This window comes from Larus michahellis, chromosome 4 (assembly GCF_964199755.1).
Source record: "Larus michahellis chromosome 4, bLarMic1.1, whole genome shotgun sequence".
Lineage (NCBI taxonomy): Eukaryota > Metazoa > Chordata > Aves > Charadriiformes > Laridae > Larus > Larus michahellis.
The window spans coordinates 47,693,924-47,718,161 of record NC_133899.1 but is presented as its reverse complement, the minus strand read 5'-3'; the positions used below and the strand labels follow the sequence as shown (position 1 = coordinate 47,718,161).

General features: G+C 47.0%; 2 protein-coding genes across 13 annotated transcripts in view; one reads left to right on the top strand and one right to left on the bottom strand.

Moving 5' to 3' along the window:
- The window catches only part of PACSIN3 (protein kinase C and casein kinase substrate in neurons 3), a 25,457-nt gene extending 20,683 nt beyond the window's left edge, over nucleotides 1-4,774 (bottom strand). For 2 of the 7 annotated variants that reach the window (XM_074584438.1, XM_074584439.1), the window contains exon 1: nucleotides 4,569-4,709. The gene's annotated coding sequence lies outside the window, so the exon portion shown is untranslated. Of the gene's footprint in view, nucleotides 1-4,265; nucleotides 4,352-4,568 lie in introns of those variants that run through there. The other 5 variants (XM_074584440.1, XM_074584445.1, XM_074584444.1 and 2 more) reach the window with 4 other exon arrangements.
- DDB2 (damage specific DNA binding protein 2) lies at nucleotides 1,920-24,203 on the top strand. 6 transcript variants are annotated; one of them, XM_074584431.1, is made up of 11 exons: nucleotides 1,920-4,130; nucleotides 10,130-10,313; nucleotides 13,138-13,268; nucleotides 14,260-14,451; nucleotides 17,148-17,314; nucleotides 18,999-19,098; nucleotides 20,506-20,683; nucleotides 21,365-21,510; nucleotides 21,788-21,952; nucleotides 22,269-22,314; nucleotides 22,999-24,203. In XM_074584431.1, the coding sequence occupies exons 1-11, from the start codon at nucleotides 3,615-3,617 to the stop codon at nucleotides 23,247-23,249; spliced, it is 2,076 nt and encodes a 691-aa protein (XP_074440532.1). In that variant the 5' UTR covers nucleotides 1,920-3,614; the 3' UTR covers nucleotides 23,250-24,203. The 6 variants fall into 6 exon arrangements, with proteins under 6 accessions (XP_074440532.1, XP_074440533.1, XP_074440534.1 ...); XM_074584432.1 differs by lacking the exon at nucleotides 17,148-17,314 and adding an exon at nucleotides 15,287-15,432; XM_074584437.1 differs by lacking the exons at nucleotides 1,920-4,130; nucleotides 17,148-17,314 and adding exons at nucleotides 8,839-8,949; nucleotides 15,287-15,432.
- Nucleotides 24,204-24,238: the final 35 nt, after the last annotated feature.

The window sequence follows — 24,238 nt, the reverse complement described above, 5'->3', positions numbered from 1 at the left end:
ATGAACTGGCAGGACTATAGAACAACTTTTACAGAGTCATTTTGCACAGTCTTTTATGGGACCAGGCATGTAAAAAGAAAACATTGTTTGCTCTGTGGACTACAGAGAACATTCAGTAATTTAGATTCCCTTCGTAGCATCTCCTGGTTCAAGAAGAGTTTGGCACGTTCAGTTACTCTGTAGGTACTCCATTCCTAAAGTTACCCATATGCCTTTCTAACATATTTTGCAGATACACACAGATAACAAAGTTGAAGCAGTGCAGCCAGTAGGAACTGTCCTGCACCGTGGATATTCATACTTTACGCATGCTCCTCAAGTTCATTATCCTGTATGTCATAGGACAACTTTTATCTGCTTTCATACTATCTGCACAGAATCTGCTCTTTGGTATCAGTAGTGCCTCTTCAAATAAATTTTTGGATCTTAAGCTGAAGAACAGGACTATAAATTACTTCATATCCCAGGTGTTATCCACAAAACTCCGGGGAGAACACAAGCAAATGGGGCAGTCAGCCCAAAGGGCACACATTACAGAATAGATTTTAACTGTTCAGCATCATTGGAATGTCATTTGCTTTCTCAGCCCATTGCCCAAAGCAATGATCTCAGTTTCCAATCCTCAGGACTCAACCCGACATGTGAGGAAAGAACACTGTGAGGCTTTTTAAAAACAGAAAGCACAAACAGAGCAATCCAGTGGTATTATTTATTTCCCGCACAATGGCTTCCTGAAGCAGCTCCTATCCCACAGCTCAAACCCCTAGCTTTTTGTTTGCACTGGGGTTTCCACAGGTTTCACACAGGTTTCCACTGGACAGCAGTCCTTGTGCAAGAGCAGCTGACTGAAAACACCAAGAAACAAAAATAAATATCTAGAATCATTCAAGAAGTGAAATATGCTATATCTTCTCCCAACCCTCCGTGAAAGCTTCTTGCCCTTGCCAGAGACAGGCAGCAAGCCTACTTCAGAGCAGTGCTGCAGCTGATACAGCTCAGCACTCGCAGGAGAGGTTTGGCTCAGCAGGAGGGATGCTGTGGGGGAAGAGGAAGCGACTGGCAACAGATAATCACCTATAGGTGACTGAAAAGATTGACCATGTCCCCAACAGCCCAGGAGGCAAGTACCATATCTTCCTGCAAACAGAAGAGACACTGCTTGCGCAAGCTCATAGCACGGACAGGACTAAGGAAGCTGAAGACTTGATAACAGAGTTAGTTGTACGTTGCTTGCAGCAATTCTAACATCTCTAGCCTGGAAAAAATTTACTGACAGGCTGCAATCAGTAGTCACCTACTAAGAGAACATAAAATCCCACACAAGCGTAATGCCTCTGGATCCAGGCCTCTGGTACCATGGAGATCTCTCACATGCCTCTTCAACAAACTACAATGCCCAGTGACAACCACTAGATTTAACACACAAATTCTGACTATCACAAGTCTGAAAGGCTCTTTCCCATTGTTTCTCCACAGTGAGGAGAAATCGCTGAAGGCTGAAATATGATTAGGATGCCAGTCACACAAATTGCCTCATTGCAGTGCCCGGCTTCAGACCACATTTCAGCTTGAAGGAACATGAAACTATTGTACCAGTCACTGAAACAAAGCTGGATGATTACAGCAGAGGACACACCAGGCTTTTTGCACTGATGTTAGACTTTGTGCTGGAAAAACTTGTGCCCAGACAGTCAGAGTGCACTTGGATGTTAAATTACACTGGTCATCAGCAAAAAGCTACCTCTTGAAACAACTTCTTAAGTGCTCCAAGGATGCAGAGCTCTTTTGTTATTCTTCAAAGAGCAAAATCCCAAATTCTTCACAAAAACTGACAGATACAGTAGGTACTTTTCTGTCCCACTCAGGGTCCACTAAGGCCTTAGCCTAAGATATTAAGGCTTTTTTTTTTTTTTAATCTATCTGACACAGTTCCCTCTCATACAGAACCTTCTACACCCATCATGCTGAGTAACTAGTGATAAAATAGCTTGCCTGATCAGAAAGTCTGTTTTAAAGAGATAAGAGTCCCTCAAAGGGCTTAAACAGTTCTCCTATTGTTTAGGCATTTCCCCATGAGCTCTCAAGAGCAGCCCAAATTCACACATCACTGATCAGCTGATGGCAAAAATAGAGACAGTTTATTAATGCTCTCTGATCAAGAGCATAGCTTTTTCCACTCAGTCTACAGGCGGATACTTTTAGCTTTTGAGGTCCCTGGTTCAATCACTGGATGCCAGCCATGACACGGACCATATAGTTCAAACAACAACTGAATAGTCTCCAGCCCTCAAGATGGCCAGAATAAAGAACATATAGTATTTGCCACAGTCAGTGATATTGTATGAGTTCCTAACAGAAGCTCATGTTGCCACTGGTGCAGTGACATCCAAGGAATGCCCAGAAGAATCAGGCTAGCTCTTATAGAATCTGCAGTAACTTAAATTGGCTAAAAGCACCAGTCATTGTCCTGTGAAGAAATGAGTTTGGGTCCATAAGGTTTTCAGGCTTTTATGACTCGGTTACGCACACAGTCTGCCAAGGACCTGCGGCATTTTGGCACAGTCCAGTCACACACAATCCTTATTCACGCGCTGACGTTCGATAGTGGAGTTCCAGGTGGGCAGTTGTTCTCAAGCCTATACATAGCTGACACACTGAAGTTACTGCTTTTTACCGCCCAAGAAGACAGTCTTCACTTGAACAAGCACAGACAAGCCAGAGAAGCTCAAACTCATAGGTCAGAAGAAAAAAAAAAAAAAGCCAATAAAGCAATACAATACAGCAGGCACAGAATAGGGAAGGCAGCAAGCAGCTGATCTAGCTCACACATTCATTCTGTTCCAAGCTGCAACTCAAAAGGACAATCTAGTAAATATTTTAGGGAACTTCTAGTGAAATACCATTAATAACACAAAACACCATCAAAGCAGAACAGACTCTGCCTCACACGGCGCATGTTGTGCGCTTCACAGAAAGGTGAATCCTTGGCCAAAAGAATGTGCCCAGTTATGCAATGCATGGGGAGAAGCTCCACTTTGACTCCACCCAGAGACCAGCTCACACCTGGGGCGAGGAGGATCTGGACCCTGTCATTTTAGCCCACACGCTCCAGTTGTGCATTCTGCTACCATTATGCACCAAGAATGACTTGAGTTGTTGTAAGGCTTAGGGACTTCTTGGTGACATTTGAGTTCCAGGGTGGAGTGGGAGGCTCTGCTAGGGTTCTGCACTGCAATCAGTTACCATCGTTATCAGAAATTCCTTCATGCGAATTAGACCAGCAGTGGATTTGAAGTGAAGAGAGGCTCATCTCTTGTGTCAGGACGTAGAATAAGGAGGGTTGCAGAGCAAACAAAAAGGCCAGACTACGTCCTAGGGCCATGAGCAAGTGCCCAGCGGTGGTCACCTAACCTCCCCCTCACCACCGAGCTCTGAGCCTTCTGCGGGCCCGAAGAACTGAAGCAAGCAAAGAACACATAGTTGGCACAGAAAGCAGTGAAACCGGTTAACACGTTTGGGCCACGCTAGCTTCACTTATCGATAGCTTTGTGGAGATCACGTCTCCGTCTTCTCACACACAGTGACGAATCATAGACTGTCTTCTCAAGCACTCGATGTTCAGGCCCACTAATACCCTCCACGTTTATCAGCTTTCTCCTGCCCTGCGCCAGAGAGGACGCGGTAACCCCGGCGGGCTGCCAGGGGCCAGGCGACACCACCGCCCTGCCCCACACCACGACGGCTGTCGACGGACAGAAGGGAGGAAGAGGACGAGCAAGGCCGGCACCGTCCCGTTTGTCGCACTCCGGCCGTCAACAGCCCGGCTGACAGCGCGGACCCCCCCGCGACATGAGGGGATGCAGCCCCCGAGCCTGGGCCCCAGCCAGGCCCCTTCCCCCAGAGGGTCCTGGGAATCCGCTTTACCCCTCTCCGCCACAGCGCTGCCAGCGCCCGCGGCTCCGGTTTCAGAGTGGGAAGCGGCTCAACACGGATCCGGCACAAAGGGGCCCCTGTCCCCGCCGCGGAGCGGAGGCGATGGCTCCGGAGGGAGGGGGAACCTCTGCAGCCCCCAGCGACGGGGCGTCGGCAGGCCGACTCCGGGGAGGCCGGCGGCGGGGCACCCGATGAAGGTCAGGCTGGCGGGGACGCGGAGTGACCGGAGCCCTCCCGGGAGCTTCCCCCAACCTCCTGCGAGCCAACCTGCCGGGGACCGCGAACTCGCCGCCCCTCCCAGCCCCGCAGCGCCGCCGCTCCCCCACGCTTACCGGGGGTCCCCGCGCCGAGTCGAGCCGCGCCGCCTCCCGATCCCCTTCTACCCACAGGCAGCGCCCGGCCGGGCACCGCCTCCCCCACCCACCCCTTTCCATGAGGAAACTTTTCCCTCGCAGCCGCCAGCGCTTCCCGAGCTGCGCTGCCCGCCGCGGGGCGGCGGGAGGGGGCCGGGCTCTGCCGCCGGGACCCCCGGCACCCCACGGGGAACAGGTCCGAAAGGAGTCCCGGCAGACGGGGGGCGCCCGGCCCGGGGGAAGCGGAGCCACAGCTCCGGCAGAGGTGACCCCGCTGCTTACCTCGCAGGCGGCGCGGCTCGCCACAGCGGTGCGGTCGGCGGGCAGCGGCCACCTGGGCTGGGAGAGGGCCGGGCCCTCCCCCTATTTCAGCCGCGGGACGCGGGGGCTCCCGCCCCGCCTCCAGCAGCTCCCGGCGGGGCGGGCCCGGCTGGGCTGTGGGCACTCCGGTGGCGGCGGGGCAGCTCCGGCGAGGCTCCCCCCTCCCCGCCCCCTCCGCCGGGCTCTTGATCCAATTAACGGGCGGCCGCCGCCGCCGAGCGGGCTCTGCCCAGGCAGGTGGGGCCGGGGGCGAGGCTGGGGGAGCAGCGCCGCGTCCCGCCGCGGTTCCCCCTCCACGGGGAGGGCCTGGGGTCGGCCCTGAGGCGCGGGTCGGGGGGCTGCACTCTCCCTGGGGGAGGCCGCGCCGGCCGGGTCGCCCCCCCGTCATGGCGGGCGCCGGGAGAGGGAGGGAGGCGGCCCTGGGTGATGGTCAGACCAAGCCCGAGGAGTTGGGCGCTTCTCGGTGTTGCCCACTGGATTTGGGGCTTTAGTTAGTTTTTGGTTGGTTGTTTTGTGCGCTGTACCGGCCAGCTGACCTGCAGGGCCCGGAGCCAGCCTGGGGTGCTGGAGCAGCAGGCCCAGCGGGCTCCCCGAGCCCTGCTCCCACCCAAGTGGAGAGCAGTGCCCGCGCTTCTGAGCGTGGCCCAGGTCACTCTCCCCGGGGCCGGAGAGCGGCGTCACCTCAGCTTGGCCCTGCATCCTTCTTTCTCTTTCAGCCTGATCCCACTGACTCTGTTCGGTCACTCTCCCTTTCCTCTGAAAACCTTTAGCTGAATAATCCGGACCTCATCTTTAAGACCTCAGAGTCTCTCGGCTGCAGCCAGCTCCTTCTAAATGCCAGGGAGTTTGCCTGCCAGAGTTTCCATTTCTAACGCCAGGCCCCGGGTGAGATTCCCCATGACGCTGGGGCAGGGCTTGCAGGAGGAGCGCTGGGAGGCCGCGCTGTCCCACCTCCTCTTGGCTGCTTCCAAGTGACTTGGGACACAACTCCAAGGACCAGCTCCTTGCAGTGATGTTTATTCAGTGAGTGGAGAAAGGAAAGACTGAGAGCCTTGCAGGACGAAGAGAGGAAAGAGCATGCCATAAATCTGTGCTCCTGCTTCTCTGGAGCAGTACTGGGTTGTTTTCTCTCCCTCTTTACAAGTGCCCCACGTTTCATAGGAGCCAGAAATATAACTGTACTGAGGCCCTTCAGATATGATGAATTGCTGTGTTGGAGAGTGGACATTAGAAACCATTCCACGTAATTTGTTTTGAGGTCAATCCTCTGTTCACTTTTATCTGTGTGGGGTCACTGGAAGGTAGGCATCCATGACAAGTCACTGGGTGTGGTGTGACTGTAAGCTTCCTTTCAAAAAGAGCAGCAAGATGCTTGTCTTATAGTTGAGAATATAAGCATCAACTTTGTATTTCACTAAAATAAAACCAAACCCAACTCTTTGCCACAGATACTCTCTAATTCAATTAAATTCTGAGATTTTAATTCCATTATCTAATTTATATATGCTAATGAAGTACAGAAAATGCAAACATCTGTCATACATTAATACTCTATATCCAGCATTTGCCCTAGGTTATGTCTTCATGCCAATTTTGATATTGATATCCCAAGTGCTGAGCATCTAAGATAGACGCTTTTTGTTTGGGACCTGGCCGCCCCCAATACTGACGGCAAGGCGAGGGTCCTACATAGCGTGGCTGCTGCAGTCCTTTTCTCCAAGGCTGGAATGGCTTAGGGAAAACAGGGTACTCCGGTAAACGAGGTCATTACAATAGTGATAATTTTGTTCATTTTCCTAGAGCGGGGCAGCTTAGTAATGGTCATGGGATAGAAGGAGGTCAGATAGCATGATATTTACTCTTTCTCATTAATCTCTTTAGGATTATGTATTTTTTCCTTCTTTTTAGTGGAATATAGGCTTGTGTTCATATGCACGCCAAACTCTGGTTGCTGTAATGGTACTCTTTACATCAGTAGTCAGACTAAAGTAGCCAAAAATATTCATGCTTTGGAAAAAGATTCTGGCGACAAGAAGGCAGAATACCTAATGGTATTACAAATACTGTGAAGCTGATGGTCTTAGTCACAATATAGCTTTACCAGACCCGGTGACAAGACAGCTTTATTCTGCAGTAGAGAACCACTCTGGGAACCACGTCCCATAACTAAGGCAGAGCCTCAACATAATTGTACATCAGACAAAAGGCATCATAAAAATAAGCCTAATATCCTGCCCACACATAATTATACTCCTCTGACTTTGCTGCATACTGTAGTTCAGAGTGTGAGACTGTAAATACATATAAAAATATTTTTTCAAATTACTCTTTCTCTGGCTTGCTCAGCGTACTGTACAGACAGCTCAGTGCACGGACACTGGGATGTGGCACCCCAGGCCAGTCGCATTTCTTCTGCGTGTGATTTGTGTACTATCTGCTATTCTTGTCCTTAGTGAATAATAATTACAAAAATATCTGGTGATTCTCTAGAGAGAAAGCAAACCTGGGGTTAGTAATTGATAAAATTACTGTATTTAGCGTACTGTGTTTAGCGCTGTATTCAGCATTGGTGCGGCCTCACCTTGAGTACTGTGTGTTGTTCTGGGCCCCACAATGTAAGCAGAATGTGAAGGTCCTTGAATGTGTCCAGAGGAGGGCAACAACGCTGGTGAAGGGCTGGTGAGGAGCGGCTGAGGACTTTGGGCTTGTCTAGTTTGGAGAAAAGGACTGCTCTTTACAGCTCCCCAAGGAGAAGAAGTGGAGAGGGAGGTGCTGAGCTCTTCTCCCTGGTATCCAGTGATAGGATGCGGGGCAATGCTTCAAAGCTGTGCCAGGGGAGGTTTAGACTGGACATCAGGAAGCATTTCTTTACTGTGAGGGTGGTCAAACACTGGAACAGGCTTCATAGAAAAGCGGTCAATGCCCCGAGCCTGTCAGTGTTGAAGAGGCATTTGGACAATGCCCTTAATACCATGCTTTAACTTTTGGTCAGGCAGTTGGACTAGATGGTTGTTGTAGGTCCCTTCCAACTGAAATATTCCATTCCATTCCATTCCAAAAAATGCTAACCATGATAGCTCTAAGAGGGAAACACACAGGTTATTGTGTGTGTGCTCTGCACGGGGGACGCTACTGCTGGGAAAGAAATGGAGCAGGGTCAGGGAGTGCACATCTTTGCTGGAGATAACTTGGATAATAGTGTCAGAGTTTTCTTTGGGATTAATACATGGAACATTGAAATCCATACAAGTCTTTCCATCTCCTTTAAGAAGGTTGGTACCTGGACCCCTTTTTTAATTTAAAATTTTTGAAATGTACCCCTTTTAAAGCATATGAAACCCAAAACAGTAAGATTTATGTAATTTGTGTTTTGTTAGTGATTCCTGATGAACTCCATAGATTCTGTCTACAATGGTGATGACTTCTGCAGACCTATAGATAAAACTGTCAAGATAAGAAGAATCTGTTTTTATCGTAGTTTCCCTTCCTGGAAATCAAGGCTTCAGAGGGAAGAAGGGAAGTGCTACGTTCAATTACTCCTCTTGCTATTTTTTGCTAATGTATACAGTTCTAAGAAGAATGTTGTGTATTACAGAAGTGCCTGATAAGACTTTAAGATTTGCTGATCGGGTTGATATGTATGTTCAAAACCAGACTGTGTTGTCAGCGGTTATAATTTTTTGTGTATGTCATTCAGCAACACCCAAAACCAAACCCCCACAATTCAAGGAGTGGTTATGTACAGATATTTTAGGACCTGCGTTCATAGCCTGTTGTGTGGATGACCAAACCTTAATTACTCAGCATGGTTACTGGTAGGCCTGAAGCATGAGACCCTGCAGCTCTGGAGATAAGGTTCCCCATGCGAGATGGCGGGCAGACAGCAGCCCCCTTTGCAGGTGACAGGGGATGTGCTGGTACCACCAGCTGTGTTGGTAGGGCTCTTACTTCCCCTTTCTTGTCTGCTTCGGCGCGTAAAATCTGGTTGTCTCTGAGCTGACTGTCCGTAACTTTTTTTATCTGCCTTTAAAGTGCACTTTTTTTCCTGTTGAGTTCGACCACCAGGTGCATCTTTTTGTGGAAGTTGTGTTTTGAAACAGTGTCTTTTTTTTTGGTTGATGTATTTTGGGCCCTCACCAATGCAGCTTTAACGTGCCAATTTGGTGCTCCAGAAAATAATTAAGTACGTAAGGTTATAAAACCCGCACCAAAAAAGCAACACGATAAGCTGCCAGAGGGACACCTCACAGACTGTGCGTGTTTCGGGCCAGGCCCCCGGGCCCAGCGTGAGCCTGGCGGCCGCCTCCCATACCAGCGGAGCCGGGGGGGAAGCCGGCAGGGGGTAAGGACGGCGGCGGGGGTGGGGAGCAGCGGCCCCGAGCGCTCCCCGGCCTCCCCCTGCCCCTCAGCGGCGAAGGGCCGGGCGCGCCGTGCGGGGCCGCCATGGCCGGCGGGCTCGGCGCCGCTCCCCAGGGGCGGGCGGCCGGCGGGGGAGCCTTTCCCCCGGGGCCGCGGCGGGAGCCGCTCCCCCCGCCTTCCCGCCCCGGTTATGAAACCGCGGGGGAGGGGCCGGCTGCCGCCCGCCGTCCTCGGCCGCGCTTGGGGGAGCGGAGGCAGCTGTAGCGCAGGTGAGAGCGGGACGGCCCTGCCCGCCCAGGCCGCTGGGGAGCCGGGCCGGGGCCGGGCCTGGGGCTAGGGTGAGGCCCGGCGGCGCGCGGTGGGCGCTATTTGGAGATTGCGCGGTGCCCGCCGGACTATATTTAACACATCCGCGACAGCCATTCGCGAATTATAAATAAGTTTAGCGCCAGCTTGGGATCAGCCTGTACGAGGATCTTCGGGGCGGGGGGGATCTGCGGATGCGGAGGGTGTGCGGGGCCCAGCCCGGCGGCCAGCAGGAGGAAGGCTGCGGCAGGCCCGCGCCTTTCACCGGGGCCCGGTGGGGTTTTGGCCCCCGTTTGCAGAGGCACGAGTCGCTGCATCCATCCCTGGGCGGGTCAGAAGAGCTGCTCAAGTGTGGTTGGCAGCCAGTGTAGAAGCCTGATCCAAATACCGGGTTGCAAGGAAAAGTGGCCGTTAAATAGGAAGTACCTTCTGAGCAGATTTGGTGGAAGACCAGTCGGCCTTGGCCATCATCGTAAAAGCTCTGACCTTTTTCTTAGCTGAATCTAAAGAGCTCAGTGTGAGCTACCAGAGAAACAGTTAGGGTATTGTGTGGTTTCACAGATGTACTTTATGCAGATCTGTGGGTTTTAAGCTTGAAAGTTCGGTAGAAACACATCTGTCAAAACATATTCTAGTGCTTTAGGTTACGTTGATTTTCATATGTGAACAAAGAAGAGTTTATTGAACCTGTTCCCCTCTTTAGCAGAGCACAACAAAAAGCTAGTGTCATGCTGATGGAAGAGGGTACAGGTATAATCACTACTTTCAGACCACTGGGATAGGTTTCATTACAGTTTTTCTGTCTTCTAGTTAAAAGTATATGACGGTCTTACCTTCCATGCTTTGTTTGCTTTTAGTGGTCATACAGAATGGCTCCAGTGAACCAGCCAAAGGACAAGAAACATGAGAGGGCACATGAGCATGGGCTGGAAGAGGCAAAATCAGCTGGGAAGAGGAAACTGGACTACAAGGAACTAGGGAATGAGCCACAAGCAAAGAGGTTGTTTGTGAGAAAAGCATCCAAACCCCCAGAGAAAATCGGTAACATTTCCTCAGATCTTTACTGTTTCTCCCAATCAGATTTACCCTAAATGACGTGTATCGACTGGTTGAAGAGGGAGAATGCCAAGAAGCGTGTTCAGAGATGATTGTTCAGACGGGGTTATATATTGAAGTGATACACGGACATGTATCGGGGTAGTACATCCTCCAGTTATCTGTCTGGTGAGAGTGTGTATGTGTGCGCACGCGTGGACAAGCATTTCATTTTTGAGACTCCATACCCCTTGGTAGAAGCCTGCTCACTGAAGATGCTGTCACAGCTCATTTGAGGGTGGTTAAGATTTGTGGAATTCCTGAATTAGCAGATGTCTGCTTTATTGTAGGACAGGCCAATCTCGGTAACATATTGTTTCTTCTCCCGTGCAATTCTTAATGGAGTTTCCTAGTTGTAAGGTTGGTATCCTACAGCACGCAGTCTAAGCTGACTTTTCCGGCAGATTCTTTGCATATTCTAACTTTTTCTACTGTAAGTAGGAATACTTTCTACCTCTATGTTCAGATTAGACTGGACAGAATTTCCAGTAATCACTTCTCATGTGCATTTTTTCCCTTTAGTATGTAACTTTAAAAAACTCTTAAAAGATTTTCGATACAATGAGAGGTGATTAAGTTCTAAGATACTGGAAAAGTTAATGCTTTGCATTATCAAGAAAGTTGTGTAGGCTTCAGCTATAGTAAGGAGTATTTTCATAGAATCGTGGAATCATTTAGGTTGGAAAAGGCCCTGAAGATCATCGAGTCCAACCACTAAACCATGTCCGTAAGGACCACATCTACATGTCTTTAAATACCCCTAGGGATAGTGACTCCACCACTTCCCTGGGCAGCCTGTGCCAATGCTTGAAAACCCTTTTGATGAAGAAATTCTTCCTAATATCAAATCTAAACTTCCCCTGGTGCAACTCGAGGCCATTTTTGCTCATCCTGTCACTTGTTACTTGGGATAAGAGACCGACGCCCACCTTGTTACAACCTGTTCAGATCACTGTAGAGAGCGGTGAGGTCTCCCCTCAGCCTCTTTTTCTCAGATAAAGCCTTTAATTCTATCTTTTTTTAGGAGATTGCTAGAGTTACTGCCTTGTGTGGAAATACTACACACTTTCTGTACAATTTTGGCTTTAAGGATCCAGAAATTACTGAAGTGTGTTTCAACAGTCAGAGATACAGGAGTTCTACGATTTTGTACATTTCCATTGTCTGGTGTATAACTTCAAACTTGGAGCAGTTGGCAGTGTGAACAGTGGATGCGGAGGCAAAATACTCTGTTTGAAAGGAGTTCTGTGCATTAACTGTGGATAGTTAAAGCATCTTCTGTAGTTAATTTAGCTAGATGATTTTCATTGTAACTTCATGGCCTGATTTTTATATTTGGTAAGCATCTGCAGCTCCTGTAAGATTCAGAGGGAATTGGATATAGCTAGTACTTTGGAAAAATTAGGCCAATCGTATTTTTCCTTTAAACCTTTTTTTAAAAAGATGAAGACCTTTGCATTTGAGCTTTTCCATTCTGTGTTCCAGTTTTGATTTTTATGTGTTTTGGAAAAAAAAAATTCTCCTGAGCCATATGGGACAGATGCAGTTTCTTGCAATTGAAACACCTTTTTAAAGGGTTTTAAAGGGTTTCTTCCAGCAGATTCTAAAAAGGCCATTTCTAAAAAGTTTCTTTCTTAATAAATTATCCTTCATAATGTAATGGAATTTGTAAAAAATACCTCCATTTCTATCACCTCTGAAGAAGGAACTGTGGATGCTAATTCTTCTGTGAAAAGAAGTAATTAGAATATAAATACTTTTATACCTATTTCAACAGGTGTGACAAGGGTTGGCACTATGTTGGCATGTGAACAAAGAAGTTTAGTTTCACATCTGTGCATTTCTAGGCTCCAGTGTTGCATTAAAGATTTTGTTTAAGTTCTAATCATACAGAATGATCCCTATGTTTTCCGTCTTGGTTTTTTTATATCCTTAAATGAGAATAGCAGTTTTGTTTCTTAAGAAATGGTTTTGATGTTTAGATGCCCTGGGGTGTTGCAGACCGTCGCCGTGGGGATGATTAGATCACAGACACAGTATTGAACAGATCTGTTTTTTATGTAAAGGTCCCTGAAGATAAAAACTTGGAACATGAGCAAAATTTAGAAGCATGCTGTACTCTCAGCAGAAATCACTCCGAACAGAAAGGTTTTCAGGCGATGAGGCGTCAGCAACTCTATTATCAAAGACAAAACTCGCAGTGCTGTAGGCAGACCGTATGGGCTACAGCACAAGCAGATCGAAAATTCTGATTCACAAGCAGGCGTTTCAGGAACTGTGTGGGAACTCATGTTGCTATGCTTGGGGAATTTTCAGGTGTTAACGTTTCTGCTGGTCACACGTCTGACCTTCCCTTTGCTGTACCCAGGAGTTTACCACCTCCCATGGGGTATTTCCAAGTTGTTGGGGCTTTGGATAGCTTCGTTGTATTTTGGGTATGAACCATTCAAATTGTATACAGTTCAAGAGATGCACTACCTGTGGCATTGCTATAGGCTTCTGCTGTTATCTTTTTGATAAATCTTTGGCAAGGAGATGGAAGATTTAACGAGAGGAAGCATACACAAAGCTCTGTCAGGCTGTGGGAAGCACTGGACTTCATAATTGCAATGGCTGCTGCAGCTTAGACCTGTAAGAATCATTTAGAGACTTTTGTCTTGTGGCTGAAGCTTTTCGTGAATGTAGCAGCAAATGCAGACATCATCCCATGTTGTTTAGTGAATGAGCATGACATTGGCTCTCAGTAAGTTACTCTTTTTCTCTCCGGCAGGTTGGAGTGGAGGTGGATCTCTGGTGAGAAATAACAGAGTCCTTTTCCATCAGCTGGAGCGGCACTGCAGCATTGTGCATTACGTCTACCAGAACATGCTAGGAGGCGCCATTCGGGCACAGCTCCGGCGGGTGAGGAGTTTCTCCTTCCTGACCTGTTGGACATCTCCATTCCATGCATGAAAACATCTTCAACACAAGCAGGGAAACTTTAAAGGGGCTTAAAGTTTCTCACATACACAGTGGCACACCCTTACGTTTCTTAATCCTGTAAAATGCAAGAGCTGGGATGACTTTCCCTTTTGGTTGACCCGGCCCTGTCACTCTACATTTTATCCTCTGTTAATTTTGTACTTCCTTGAATCATATTTAAACTTACCCACTCTACCAATTGAATTACTGCATAGTGCTACTTTCGCACACTGCTACGCCTGTTTTGTTGTACTATTTTTGTGTCCACTCTACCATGTTAATGATGCCAGGTTTGGTGTTGATTTTTCCTCTTCACAGACGTATATCAAGTCCATATATATATATAATATATATTGATATTATTATTATATTATATTATATTATATATATTATATATTATATTATATATTTTATATATTATATCAATATTTTATATATAGAGAGATATTGATATGATATTGATTATATATATATATTGATATATTATATCAAGTCTACTCCTTTCATTTGAAAATTAACTTTTTCTGTAACATCCATAGGTGGGAGGCACCTGGGCTAGCTTTATTTTCCAGATGACTTATCTATGTTTAAGTATCCAAATGATAAATCACCAAGTTCATCCAAGCAGTACCTATTCCTCATCTGAATAACAATATCCTGCCTTTTTAGCTCAGCCCCTGATGCTTAGCTCCCTGTACATCATTTAAAGTGTGATATCTCTCAGTTTTCTGTTGCTTTCTGAGTGCTGTGGCTGATGCGAATTTGTGTGGTCACAGGCTGTTTCTCTTGGGAACAGCATGTTCTCTTCATTCTACAGAGAGGCTTTGAATTTTGTGTGAATGTACTAACACTGATGGCAATTAGAAATGGTTAGCATTCCTCATTCAGAGAACCTCTGCAAGAATCATAATTCTCTTTATCTTTTTGACAGTGTCTGCAGCTGCCCTTTCTTCGTTCTCTTGCCTCATACCGCCTCTTTCGAACAGCAAGTCCCTTTGACAGGAGAGTGACATGCCTGGAATGGCATCCAACACACCCCAGTACTGTAGCCGTTGGTTCTAAAGGTGGAGACATCATCCTTTGGGACCATGAAGTACTTACTAAAACCTGCTTCATAAAAGGGGTAAGCCTCTGGGTGCATGGGGTGGGTGGGAGGGAAAATGACTACCACCAAATACTGCAGATCAAAACAGGTCTGTTGTGAGAAGCACGTAAGGGCCTTGGGTTGCAGAGTAGCCAGCTATGGGGCAAGACTAAGATGCAATAGCATGTCTGTTCCTAAATCCCAGACTTAGGAACAGTGCTGGGGAGAACTGAGGAAGTTCATAATGAAGCAGTACTTGGTATGTGCTCAGTGGAAAAATAATACAGCAACTGGCAAAACAGTTATCTTGTAGGGATGCCAGAAACAAATAGGCAGAGTGGGTCTGTCTGTTTTAGGTCTTGATCTTTCTCTGTTCACCTTCTATTCTGTCAGATGAGGAAACATCTTTGAGTGGGGAAAAACAAAGTCCCGTTATCTAAAGCCAGAACAAAGGTAGAATGAATGGTTGGCGTCCCCCCTTGTTGCTGTATTCAGCCATTCCAATTCTGACAGGAGCTCAAAGACTCTGTAACTTTTATCCGCTTTCTAAATTGACATAGGTGTACAATGAGAGGAGGTCTATCCTCCAGAAATTCTAGAGTCATCTTTCTCTTTTTGTAAATAGTGTGGTGCCAGCCAGCCAGCGAGTACATTGCCTGGGGACTGAAGGATTTCCTATTTTGTCCTCCAGGAGGGCAGCTGTCTAGACAGCCATCATGTGGGAAGTCATGGTTGTCTTTGCCTCCTTGAAGCACTGTGGTGTGTTTCACTGTTGCTGTTAAGGACATAGCAGTGAATGCAGACTTACAGAACACACTTTTCTCCTTCCCCATCACTCAGTGGATTTTTCTTTTGTTCATCCCCTTCCTTGTAGATGGGAGCTGGAGGGGCCATCACAGGAATGAAGTTTAACCCTTTTAACCCTAGTCAGCTGTACACTTCGTCAGTTGCCGGCACTACCACCCTGCAGGATTTTAATGGCAATACTGTCCGGGTCTTCACCAGCACCGAGGACTGGGAGTAAGAAATACAGCAATGCTTTGGGCCTCTGTGTCCTGCTGGCAGGAGTGCTAGAGAGAGAACGAGTGGGAGAGAGCGAGCATTATGTTTGTCTCTAATACGTGGGAGCTGGGCTTCCTCTTCTCCACATACATGTCCTTTATCCTCTGAATTGCAGGGATCCTCTCTCTTGCAAGGAGGCTCACTCTCCCTTTTTATTTTTCCCTGAACTGGGGGTGGTGGGTAGGAGAGAGCTTTTCTTCATGAAGGGGAGGGACTCTTTGATGCTGCTTACTTCCTGTTATACATGGGAGAGCGTGGGGGTGCCAGTGGATTTCCTCAGCTCTCTGTTCTTAAACCTCCCATAGCTCTGTGCCCTGGGGAACCTGTAAACAGTGCTGCTCATTGTCAAATGGTTTATACAGGACAATTTATAGTCCCCTCAGTGCTTCTCCACAAATGCCACTGACTTCAAGTGGTGTGTGTAATAAGGATCACCCCAGTTCATCCCACCTAACTTTTGGGGCTTATGTAAAATACCAAAATTAAGAGTCTGGGCTCCTTCGCTAATGAGTAGAAAGAGGAGACGAATTGCTAGAGGCAACTCTGTCTGCCTATGCTTAGAATCACCCTGTCAGACTGTTGCTTTTTCTGTGGACTCACGAGGAAGCCTGAGCTCTTCAGTTAGTTACTTCAGTTCAATGCTTAAAGGTAAGTGAGGGAATTTGCGTTAGCCTCCTCTTTACTTTTCCCCACCTGATTCTTTCGGGGTGGCAACTTTCATGGTTGGTTTCCAAATTGTCTATTCCAGCTGCAACCTTGTAATAGGGCAGAAGGTGAACCCAAGTAGTGCGGGGATGACTGGCCAGGTGAGCAAGGAGGGATAGACTGCATCCTGGGACATGAGGATCTCGTATCCCAGCAGGATGCTTGTCACAGCAGTGATGGCATCTGGATTTGAAAGGGCATGCCATCCTCCTCCTACTGCTGTGAGGACAGGCAGGCTCTCTTTGGGCGGGCCTTTTTTTATCCTCATTGTCTTCTTGAAGTCTAGTATTTACAGTGAGGCTTTATTACGTAGTTGCTCTGTGAGCAGCAGATGGAGTGCACTTGAGTATCAAACAGTCTGGGGACTCCCAGCTAGCATCCTTCTTTTCTGTCTTAGTGTAGAATTTCCACATTTTCTCAGTAGACAGACTGGGGGAAAACAACATAACAACAATATAACATAACACAGAACATAAGATTCCTGTGCTATGGTGTTAGCAATAGGATTTCTCCTTGCACCCCTCTCATTCTGCCTGCTGGTACCTTGAGAAAGACCAGATACAGCACTGGAAGCAGCCTTAGGGAACTGGTGAATGAAGTCTCTGTAAGAAAAGCTTGGTGCAGGGCTGTCATGAGATTTTATGTGGTTTCTGCATTTTGCTTGTAATCTCCTAAGCCTGGTCTGAGCCAGGAGGTTCGCTGCACATTAGTTCTACCCCCATCGCAGAAGTGGCAATGCTGCTAATGAGGTTTGCAGGCCAAAGTGGTGGGGTTGAATTTGAAGTCTCAGAATGTATGTGCTCGGATTGGAAACAGATAAGGAAAAAAGAGTTCTTATGTATAAGCCTGTCACAAAGCAGTACGTTGTACTTAGGGAAACTGGCAGTGTGTTCCAGGAGATGAGTGTTGTATTAAGATTTTGTCTTCCACTCTAACCTTGATGCCTCTTGGCTTTGTGTGTATTCCAGAAAGGGCCAGGAGATTCTCTCGGAGACATCAAGTTCAGTCCTTATGAGGCAGTGAAGCTTTATGTGGCATCAGGGGATGGCACCCTAAGTCTGCACGACCTTGAGGGCAGAGCGGTGCAGGTGATCTCCCGTGCCCCGGACTGTGGCCACGAATACCATAATGTTTGGTGAGAAGGGAGCACTGCAAGGTCGATTCTTTGGGGTTAATGCTGCGCTGCTTCTCGTGCTAACATCTTTGCCAGCGTTAGGAGACTCTCGGTATGAATTGGTCCTGTGAGGGAGCTTGGAGACAGGCTCCTGATCCTGACCCTAGCACTGCAGGGTGTGTGACAAGCTAGGCAGCAACAGGGTACTTACGCTTTTACAGTAGCTAAGCATGCTGCCTGCATCTTCTGGTGTTGCTTTCTGGTGATGTCATCTCCTGTCTTGCAGTGTCCTGGTAGCAACACAGGACTAATTTATCTTCTAATGTTCAGGAAAACTGCACTTTTTAGAAGACTCTAGTGTCTGAATTTGTGAAAATATTTGCTTTATAGTCAGCTACGGTATGTGGGTTTCAAGGTCTCAGTGTTTTCGAGTTAGCCAGGAACAGGAATGAAGAGGAGCGAGACCTGGGCACTTGACTCAAGCTGGCTAACAGGATTATTTCATTCCATGAATGACACATTCAGTATAAATTAGAAAGTTTGCTGGGAAGTTCTCCCTCTGCTATGATAGCTGCGATCCTGAGAACTTCTTGCCCTGGTGCCAGACCCCTGAGCCCTTCCCTTCCTCCCAAAGTCGTAGCGCTCGCAGTGTCCAATGTTTGCTGTCCACTGCTGGGAGCGCACAGCTTCCTACTGACATAATTGGCTGAGTATAATCCTTGTATATTTTATATTGGTATCAGGATCAATACTGGTTCTTTAGTAGTATTAATGTGAATTATCTAGTCTTATTCTATTAGATCTGTTTATATTTCAACCCTCGGGTTTCCTTGTTTTTTTCCAGTTCCGCTTCCTGGGTGGGGAGGGTTCATAGGGTGATAGAATAATTGTCTAAACGACAAACCATAACAGACAGCTTTTCACTTCATAACGTGTGGGGTGGGAAGAGCAGGATAACTTCCTCCTCTTCATTGTCATCAGTGTTCTGTTTTGTCTGTAGCAGCTCAGGTAGCACAGGAGGAAAGCCACAAAACATTCCTGCACAATCTGAGTTTCAGGTTACTGAGTTTACCCTGCTGCCCTTTTGGAGGCTTCAGGCTCACCATGCTAACTTCCATGACCTTGAATTCTAGAAGAGTTTGTCTTTGCAAGTGAAGCTTTCCCAACAAGTTCCCAAAGGGACCCCAGCTATTCTCACTGCCTTTCCCCTCCCAGCAGAGCTGGTGTTAAGACGTATGTCTTTATTATATAAGTCTCTATTCACTTTTGTTTCCTGGAGTATGAAGTTGAGACAGTTTGATGTTCAACTTTTCAGTCCAAAGCCTTTGTCTTTTCTTTACTGCTGCTTCAGTGTTCTGTGGAAAACATTTTAAAGCTGTTTCTGTACATTTGTCAATGTCAAAAGGGTGTTCTGATCTTTCCCAAGGTGTGTCCCATGTCCAGGCACCAAGTGGCTTTCCACTGTCCCAATATGTCACACTCCATCTAATGAGCACTTCACAAACGACTAGAAAGTTACTTCGTATTCCGTCACCAACAGAAAGTATTGCGGATAAGCCGTCCCCCTTCCTGATACTCAGGCCCACACCATCAGGCAGGAGATTGCAGCTACAGTCTGTTGCAGCCTTCCTTGCCAGGGACAAGATGTGAACCAGAGCACCACTGCCTGTGGGAGGCAGCGCTGATTTTCTGTCTTTCCCTCTAGTTGCTGGTACTGCAGCGTTGATGTTTCTGCAAGCTGCCGTGCAGTAGTGACAGGTGATAATGTGGGCAACGTGGTCCTGCTCAGCACATCTGGTGAAGAGGTTTGTATGGCTTCATGCAACATCTCCTCTACGGGAATCTTCATGGCTCATGTGCTTTCCTACACTACAGGGACCCTGAAAAGAGGAGCAGGTATCTTGCAGCTCAGGAGATGAGTCCACGCATTGTCTAGGTGGTGAGAAGTCTTCCACTTCAGCCATTTGTTAGACATTTTCACATTGTTGAGTGTAACGGTAAAAATTCCCAAACAGGGACTGTGTTGTGTGCTGCCTCTTCTTTAAGAGTATTTGCTACTGGCCAGAGTAATTATAGGGTAACCTGAAAATGTGAGCACCCTCTGCCAACAGCCTTCACAATTCCAGAAACTTAGTGCACTGATGGGAGTCATTTAGGGGATACTGCTTTAACGTATACCCTTCTGTGACCTTGGAGTTAGGGACACAGCGAAATTCAGCAAATGCTGGGATAGAAATTGCACTAACTGCCATGAGACACGAGAGGGCAGGCGGAGGCAGGCTGCGCCTTCCAATCTGAAGTGGTACAGAAACATATTAACGAGAACAGTTGGAGCGGGCCCTGCTTTCAAGAGCCTGCTGTACTGTCACACTGGAATTACCATTTCTCCTGCCTGTAAGGGTAACATCTGTAAGAGTTTGCCACCCAGTGAGCTGTGGCCAGAGGCAGCTGTGTAAACTAGTGGGCAGTCAGGAGTGCTCCAAATGATTTGTGCTTATTCAAGGTTAGTTGCTTCCTTTCGTTTTTTTTCTCCTGAAAGAATGTGACGGTCTTTTCTGCACTTGGGAGATACCCATTGTTGTAGGGAGGATGGGCCAGCTTCACCCTTTTGATTAGAAATAATCTTCCAGCTTCAGATATAAATTTATTCATGGACAGTTTATATCCATTTGTTCTTGTTAATTGAAATATTTCACCTACGCTTATGCTGCTTTACTGATGTATTTCTAGAAGCCAATTATATCTCCTCTCACCTTTTTTACTACAGTAAACGAAGCAAGCTCTTTTGGTCTTCTCCTGCAAAGCAGGCCTTTCCTTTTTATTGTTATCTCAGCAGCACATTTTCTGTACCTGTTCCAGTTTGTTTTACTCTTTCTGCAGGTGGAAGACTGGCACTGCATAAAGTATTCCAGATGTGATCTTGCTTTGTACACTGGCACTAATACTTCCCTCCATGAACGAAGGATAGCGTTTTCCTTTCTCATAGTTGTAATAAATTGGTGGATCAGAGTTCTCCTAAAATTAGTCAGTTAGTTCCCAAGGTCATTCTTCTCCTTTCTTGTTTCCAGTGGATAAACGCTTGGTGTATTTTCGAAGCTTTGTTACTCTGTAAATGTGTAACCACTTTACTCTGCACTAGTAGATTATTCCATTTCTTTACTCCAAGCCTTGATTATTTTTTTCTGTGTGATTTTCTGTTCCTTCTGCTGCAGATTTGGAAGATGAAATTGCACAGGAAGAAAGTGACTCATGTGGAATTTAACTCCCGATGTGAGTGGTTGTTGGCCACAGCGTCTGTGGATCAGACAGTCAAAATCTGGGACCTCAGAAACATCAAAAACAAAATGAATTTTCTTCATGTGCTTCCTCATGACAAACCCGTCAATGCAGGTGAGTTGGATAGGGATTTTATTGCATGAATGACTGCAGAGAGTCCACTCAGCTCAGCTTTTATTGTTGTGGCAATGTTAGCTTTCGATAAGATTCGACGTTGCGCAGTAGCTAGTGTTAAAGCAAGGAAGGCAGTGGAAATGTGTGGCCAGAGGCAGGGAGGTGGATAGGGCAGCTGCAGCACAGTCTTAGACTTGCCGTACAAACTGGCAGTGTGCCTTGAGAGGTCAGCGTGGAATCATCAGCAGTGGCTGAGATTAAAAAAATGAATTTATTTGTGCAGTTCCTTTGACAGAGCATGGGACTCAGACCTCTGTTTCATGGGTGCAGTTTTACCTGTTCGTGGAAGTCCAAACTGCCGGTGTCCGTCTCCAGCTTTTCCACTAACGTTCCATTTGAATGAGCAAGTTCCTGTCTCTGCAGTGTCTCTTTCTGTGATTATAAAATTAGAATAATGATTCTTCCTATGTAACCCAGCACTGTAGGTTTCAGCTTACTGTTTGTAAGAGCTTTGATTTTGTTTGAGACGGGTAAAGTCTTGTCTGTTGGGACACATGACCATATTCATCTATTACAGAAATAGCAATGAGTTTCCAATCAGAGAAATGTGATTTTTGTTTCTTGCTGATTTGACTCACAGCATTGTCATCTTTTATTTGCCATATTGTCCTCCTCTCCTAGCTTACTTCAGCCCAACAGATGGTGCCAAGCTCCTGAGCACAGATCAGCGCAGTGAAATCAGGGTTTACTCGTCTTCAGACTGGACCAAGCCACAACATCTGATCCCACATCCACATCGGCAATTTCAGCACCTCACACCTATTAAGGTGAGTTAAGCCAGTGCAGTCTGAGAGTAGTGTCACGCTTGGTGCAAGCAGCCAGCTGTAAATCAGGAACGGGCTGATTTCTGGTCAGAATACTACATTGGTGGGTGGAGGTTCGCACTGCTGCAACTCCCAGCAGAGCACTCTTCCAAGGATACCCATGTTCCTCAGGCTGTGGGTGGGATGTACAAACTGTTGCTCACATGCTGGTTGTCTGGTGTGTTTCAATACGAGCTCTGTCCCTTTCTCTTAACTCCCCATCCCTCTGCTCTATGACTAGGCAACATGGCACCCTCGCTACGACCTCATTGTAGCAGGTCGCTACCCAGACCCTAAGTTCCCAGGGTACACAGTGAATGAGCTACGAACTGTTGATGTATTTGATGGCAACACTGGGGAGATGGTTTGCCAGCTCCATGATCCAAATGCTTCTGGTATCATCTCGGTGAGTTGAGCACAGCAGCTAAAAGGACCGCTGTGTATTGAACAGCAGCCAAGAGATATGGGTTAGGGACTAGAACAATAGGAGTATCCTCTGTACTTGTGACAGACTCATGCTCTCGTGGGGGCATGGCTGCCAGCTAAAGCTGCTGACTCGAGCAGGGCTGGTCCATGGTCACCTGTGGGTTTTCTTTAGGGATACTCTTTAGGGTACATCGGGTTTTCCAGATAGTTTGTTGCTGTTACATAAGCCGTGGTGCTCTTATGACTGTTACGTAAGCAGTGATGCTCTTACAGACTCTGATTGTTTCCTTTTTCAGCTCAATAAATTTAACCCTATGGGAGACACACTGGCTTCTGGCATGGGTAAGTAAAGAGAACTTAGGGCACTAAGCATGGGGGGGTTCCAGTCCCAGAAAAGAGCAGGCTTGTTTCTCCAGACTAAAGCAAGTAGCAAGTGAGGGTTTACGAAATCCCACTTGCTAGTAGTCCTCTATAATTTCCTACATCTGTAAAAGAGATCAAGACCTTCTTTTCAGTCCTTCACCTCTACAGTTAGAAAACAGGTTGCTAGTCATCTGTGAAACATTCCTGAGAGCATGGAATCCGGCCGAGTGAGAAGCCTCCCCGCAGCAGGGAGCCATTGCCATCTGCTGGCCATGGAACAGTAGCAGAAAATGATGGGAGAGGGGAAGCCTTTTCCTGCTTGTCTGTGCCCTCTCCCTTCGTTTAATTTATCTCATTTCCTAGGCTGCAGAGCCAAGATTACTCGGTTTTTCGCAGGCTGTATGGGATTAAGGGAGCTGCCTATAGGTCTTAAAACTTTGACAGATGAGATTAGGAATTACTTGATTATGTGTCTTAATTTGATCAAATTTCCACGGCTATGTGGAGATAATGTCTGCAATAAGTATCTTTGCATCCTCTGTACCTTGGAAATATCTTAGAACAGACAAAGCATTTTGATTTTCTGGCATTTCAGTGGCATAGCCTAACGTATTATATTTGATGTAGTGTTTCTGATGCACAGTGTTTAATTTTTCCTCTCAGGCTTTAATATTCTGATCTGGAGCCGGGAGGAGATGGTGGCCAAGAAGCAAGAACATCTTTTGAAAGCCATGACAGAACAGGGGATTGGAAGCTGGAGTTTGTCCAGACGTGGAGGGCAGAGGCAGGCAAACCCTGGGACAAGCAAACTCAAAGCTAACTTACTATCTTTGGAGCTGGAGGAGATGAGAACAAAAAGCAACGATTCTAAATCACAGGGAAGGAAGCAAAAAGGGAAGGATCTAGAGAAATGATTTAGTATTTTGATCCTTTCTGGATCACAGGGTACAAATTCAGTGTTGGCAATGGGCAGTATAAGCCACGCAGGGCATTAGGCGTCTACTTTGTCCTTCCTCCCTGGATCTGCTCTTGCTTTCCTGATTCCCTGTGCTTCCCCTTCTAGAAAGTTGTGTCAGTACCCAGTTCCTCCTCCAAGTGGAGTTGCCACCCATTTTTGGAGGCGCTAGGAAAACTTCAAAGATGTTCTCAGATCCTGCTGAAGTTACTGCTTCCAGCCTGCCACATCTGCTTGTCATCACCTATCAGCGGTTACCATCTCCTGTAGTCTGCTGTGGAACAGCTCATGACAGGGTGCCCAGCCTGTTCTAGTCAGACTGAGCTGAGAAACGCTTTGCTAACAAAGCTAACGTCCTGAAAAGGTAGAATGTTCACAGGGGTGAGGTGATGGGCGCCTTGGGAACACCAATTTCTTCTATATGTGAGCTTCTTGGAAAATGGGTGTCTCTCAAGACCTCAGGCTTAGCCTGTTCTGTGCTTGCAGCTATGAACTAGACCACGAAGAACGTGACGATGCCAGAGCTCTTTATCTGCCTCGGGATGCAAGGGTGGTATGCAGCTGGGAATCTACTGATTCTGTAGTTTCTATTTTCAGAGCTCCAGGCTTTTTCTTGCCACTGATTAGGTAATTTTTTTCACCCATGCCTGTGTGCTTCAGGATGTTGGATAGAAGCGGTGTAAAGCAGAAATGAGGAATTTCTTCCAAACACCCATGCTCGGAGCCAGATCTTAAGACTGCTGTTAAACTGAAAAGTTTTGCTTTTTCTAGTTTGTTTACAAGGTTGTCTGGGGCGTTGTTGCTCTCCCAGAAGTTGATGGATGGGACAGGCTCCAGGCCTGCTCAGATTCTCTATGTTCACTTTTATAGTTTTGCAGTATTGATATTAATAAAGTTTTGTACTAAACTGAAATTCTTCTTTGATAAAGAGAGTGGCTGCTTTGAGCA

Excerpts from the sequence above, each read along its gene's own strand:
- DDB2 (XM_074584431.1), top strand. The coding sequence starts at position 3,615 with ATGTTCAGGCCCACTAATACCCTCCACGTTTATCAGCTTTCTCCTGCC. Across the intron at positions 21,511-21,787 it reads AGCACCTCACACCTATTAAG|GCAACATGGCACCCTCGCTA; the intron begins GTGAGTTAAGCC and ends CTCTATGACTAG. Across the intron at positions 21,953-22,268 it reads ATGCTTCTGGTATCATCTCG|CTCAATAAATTTAACCCTAT; the intron begins GTGAGTTGAGCA and ends TTCCTTTTTCAG.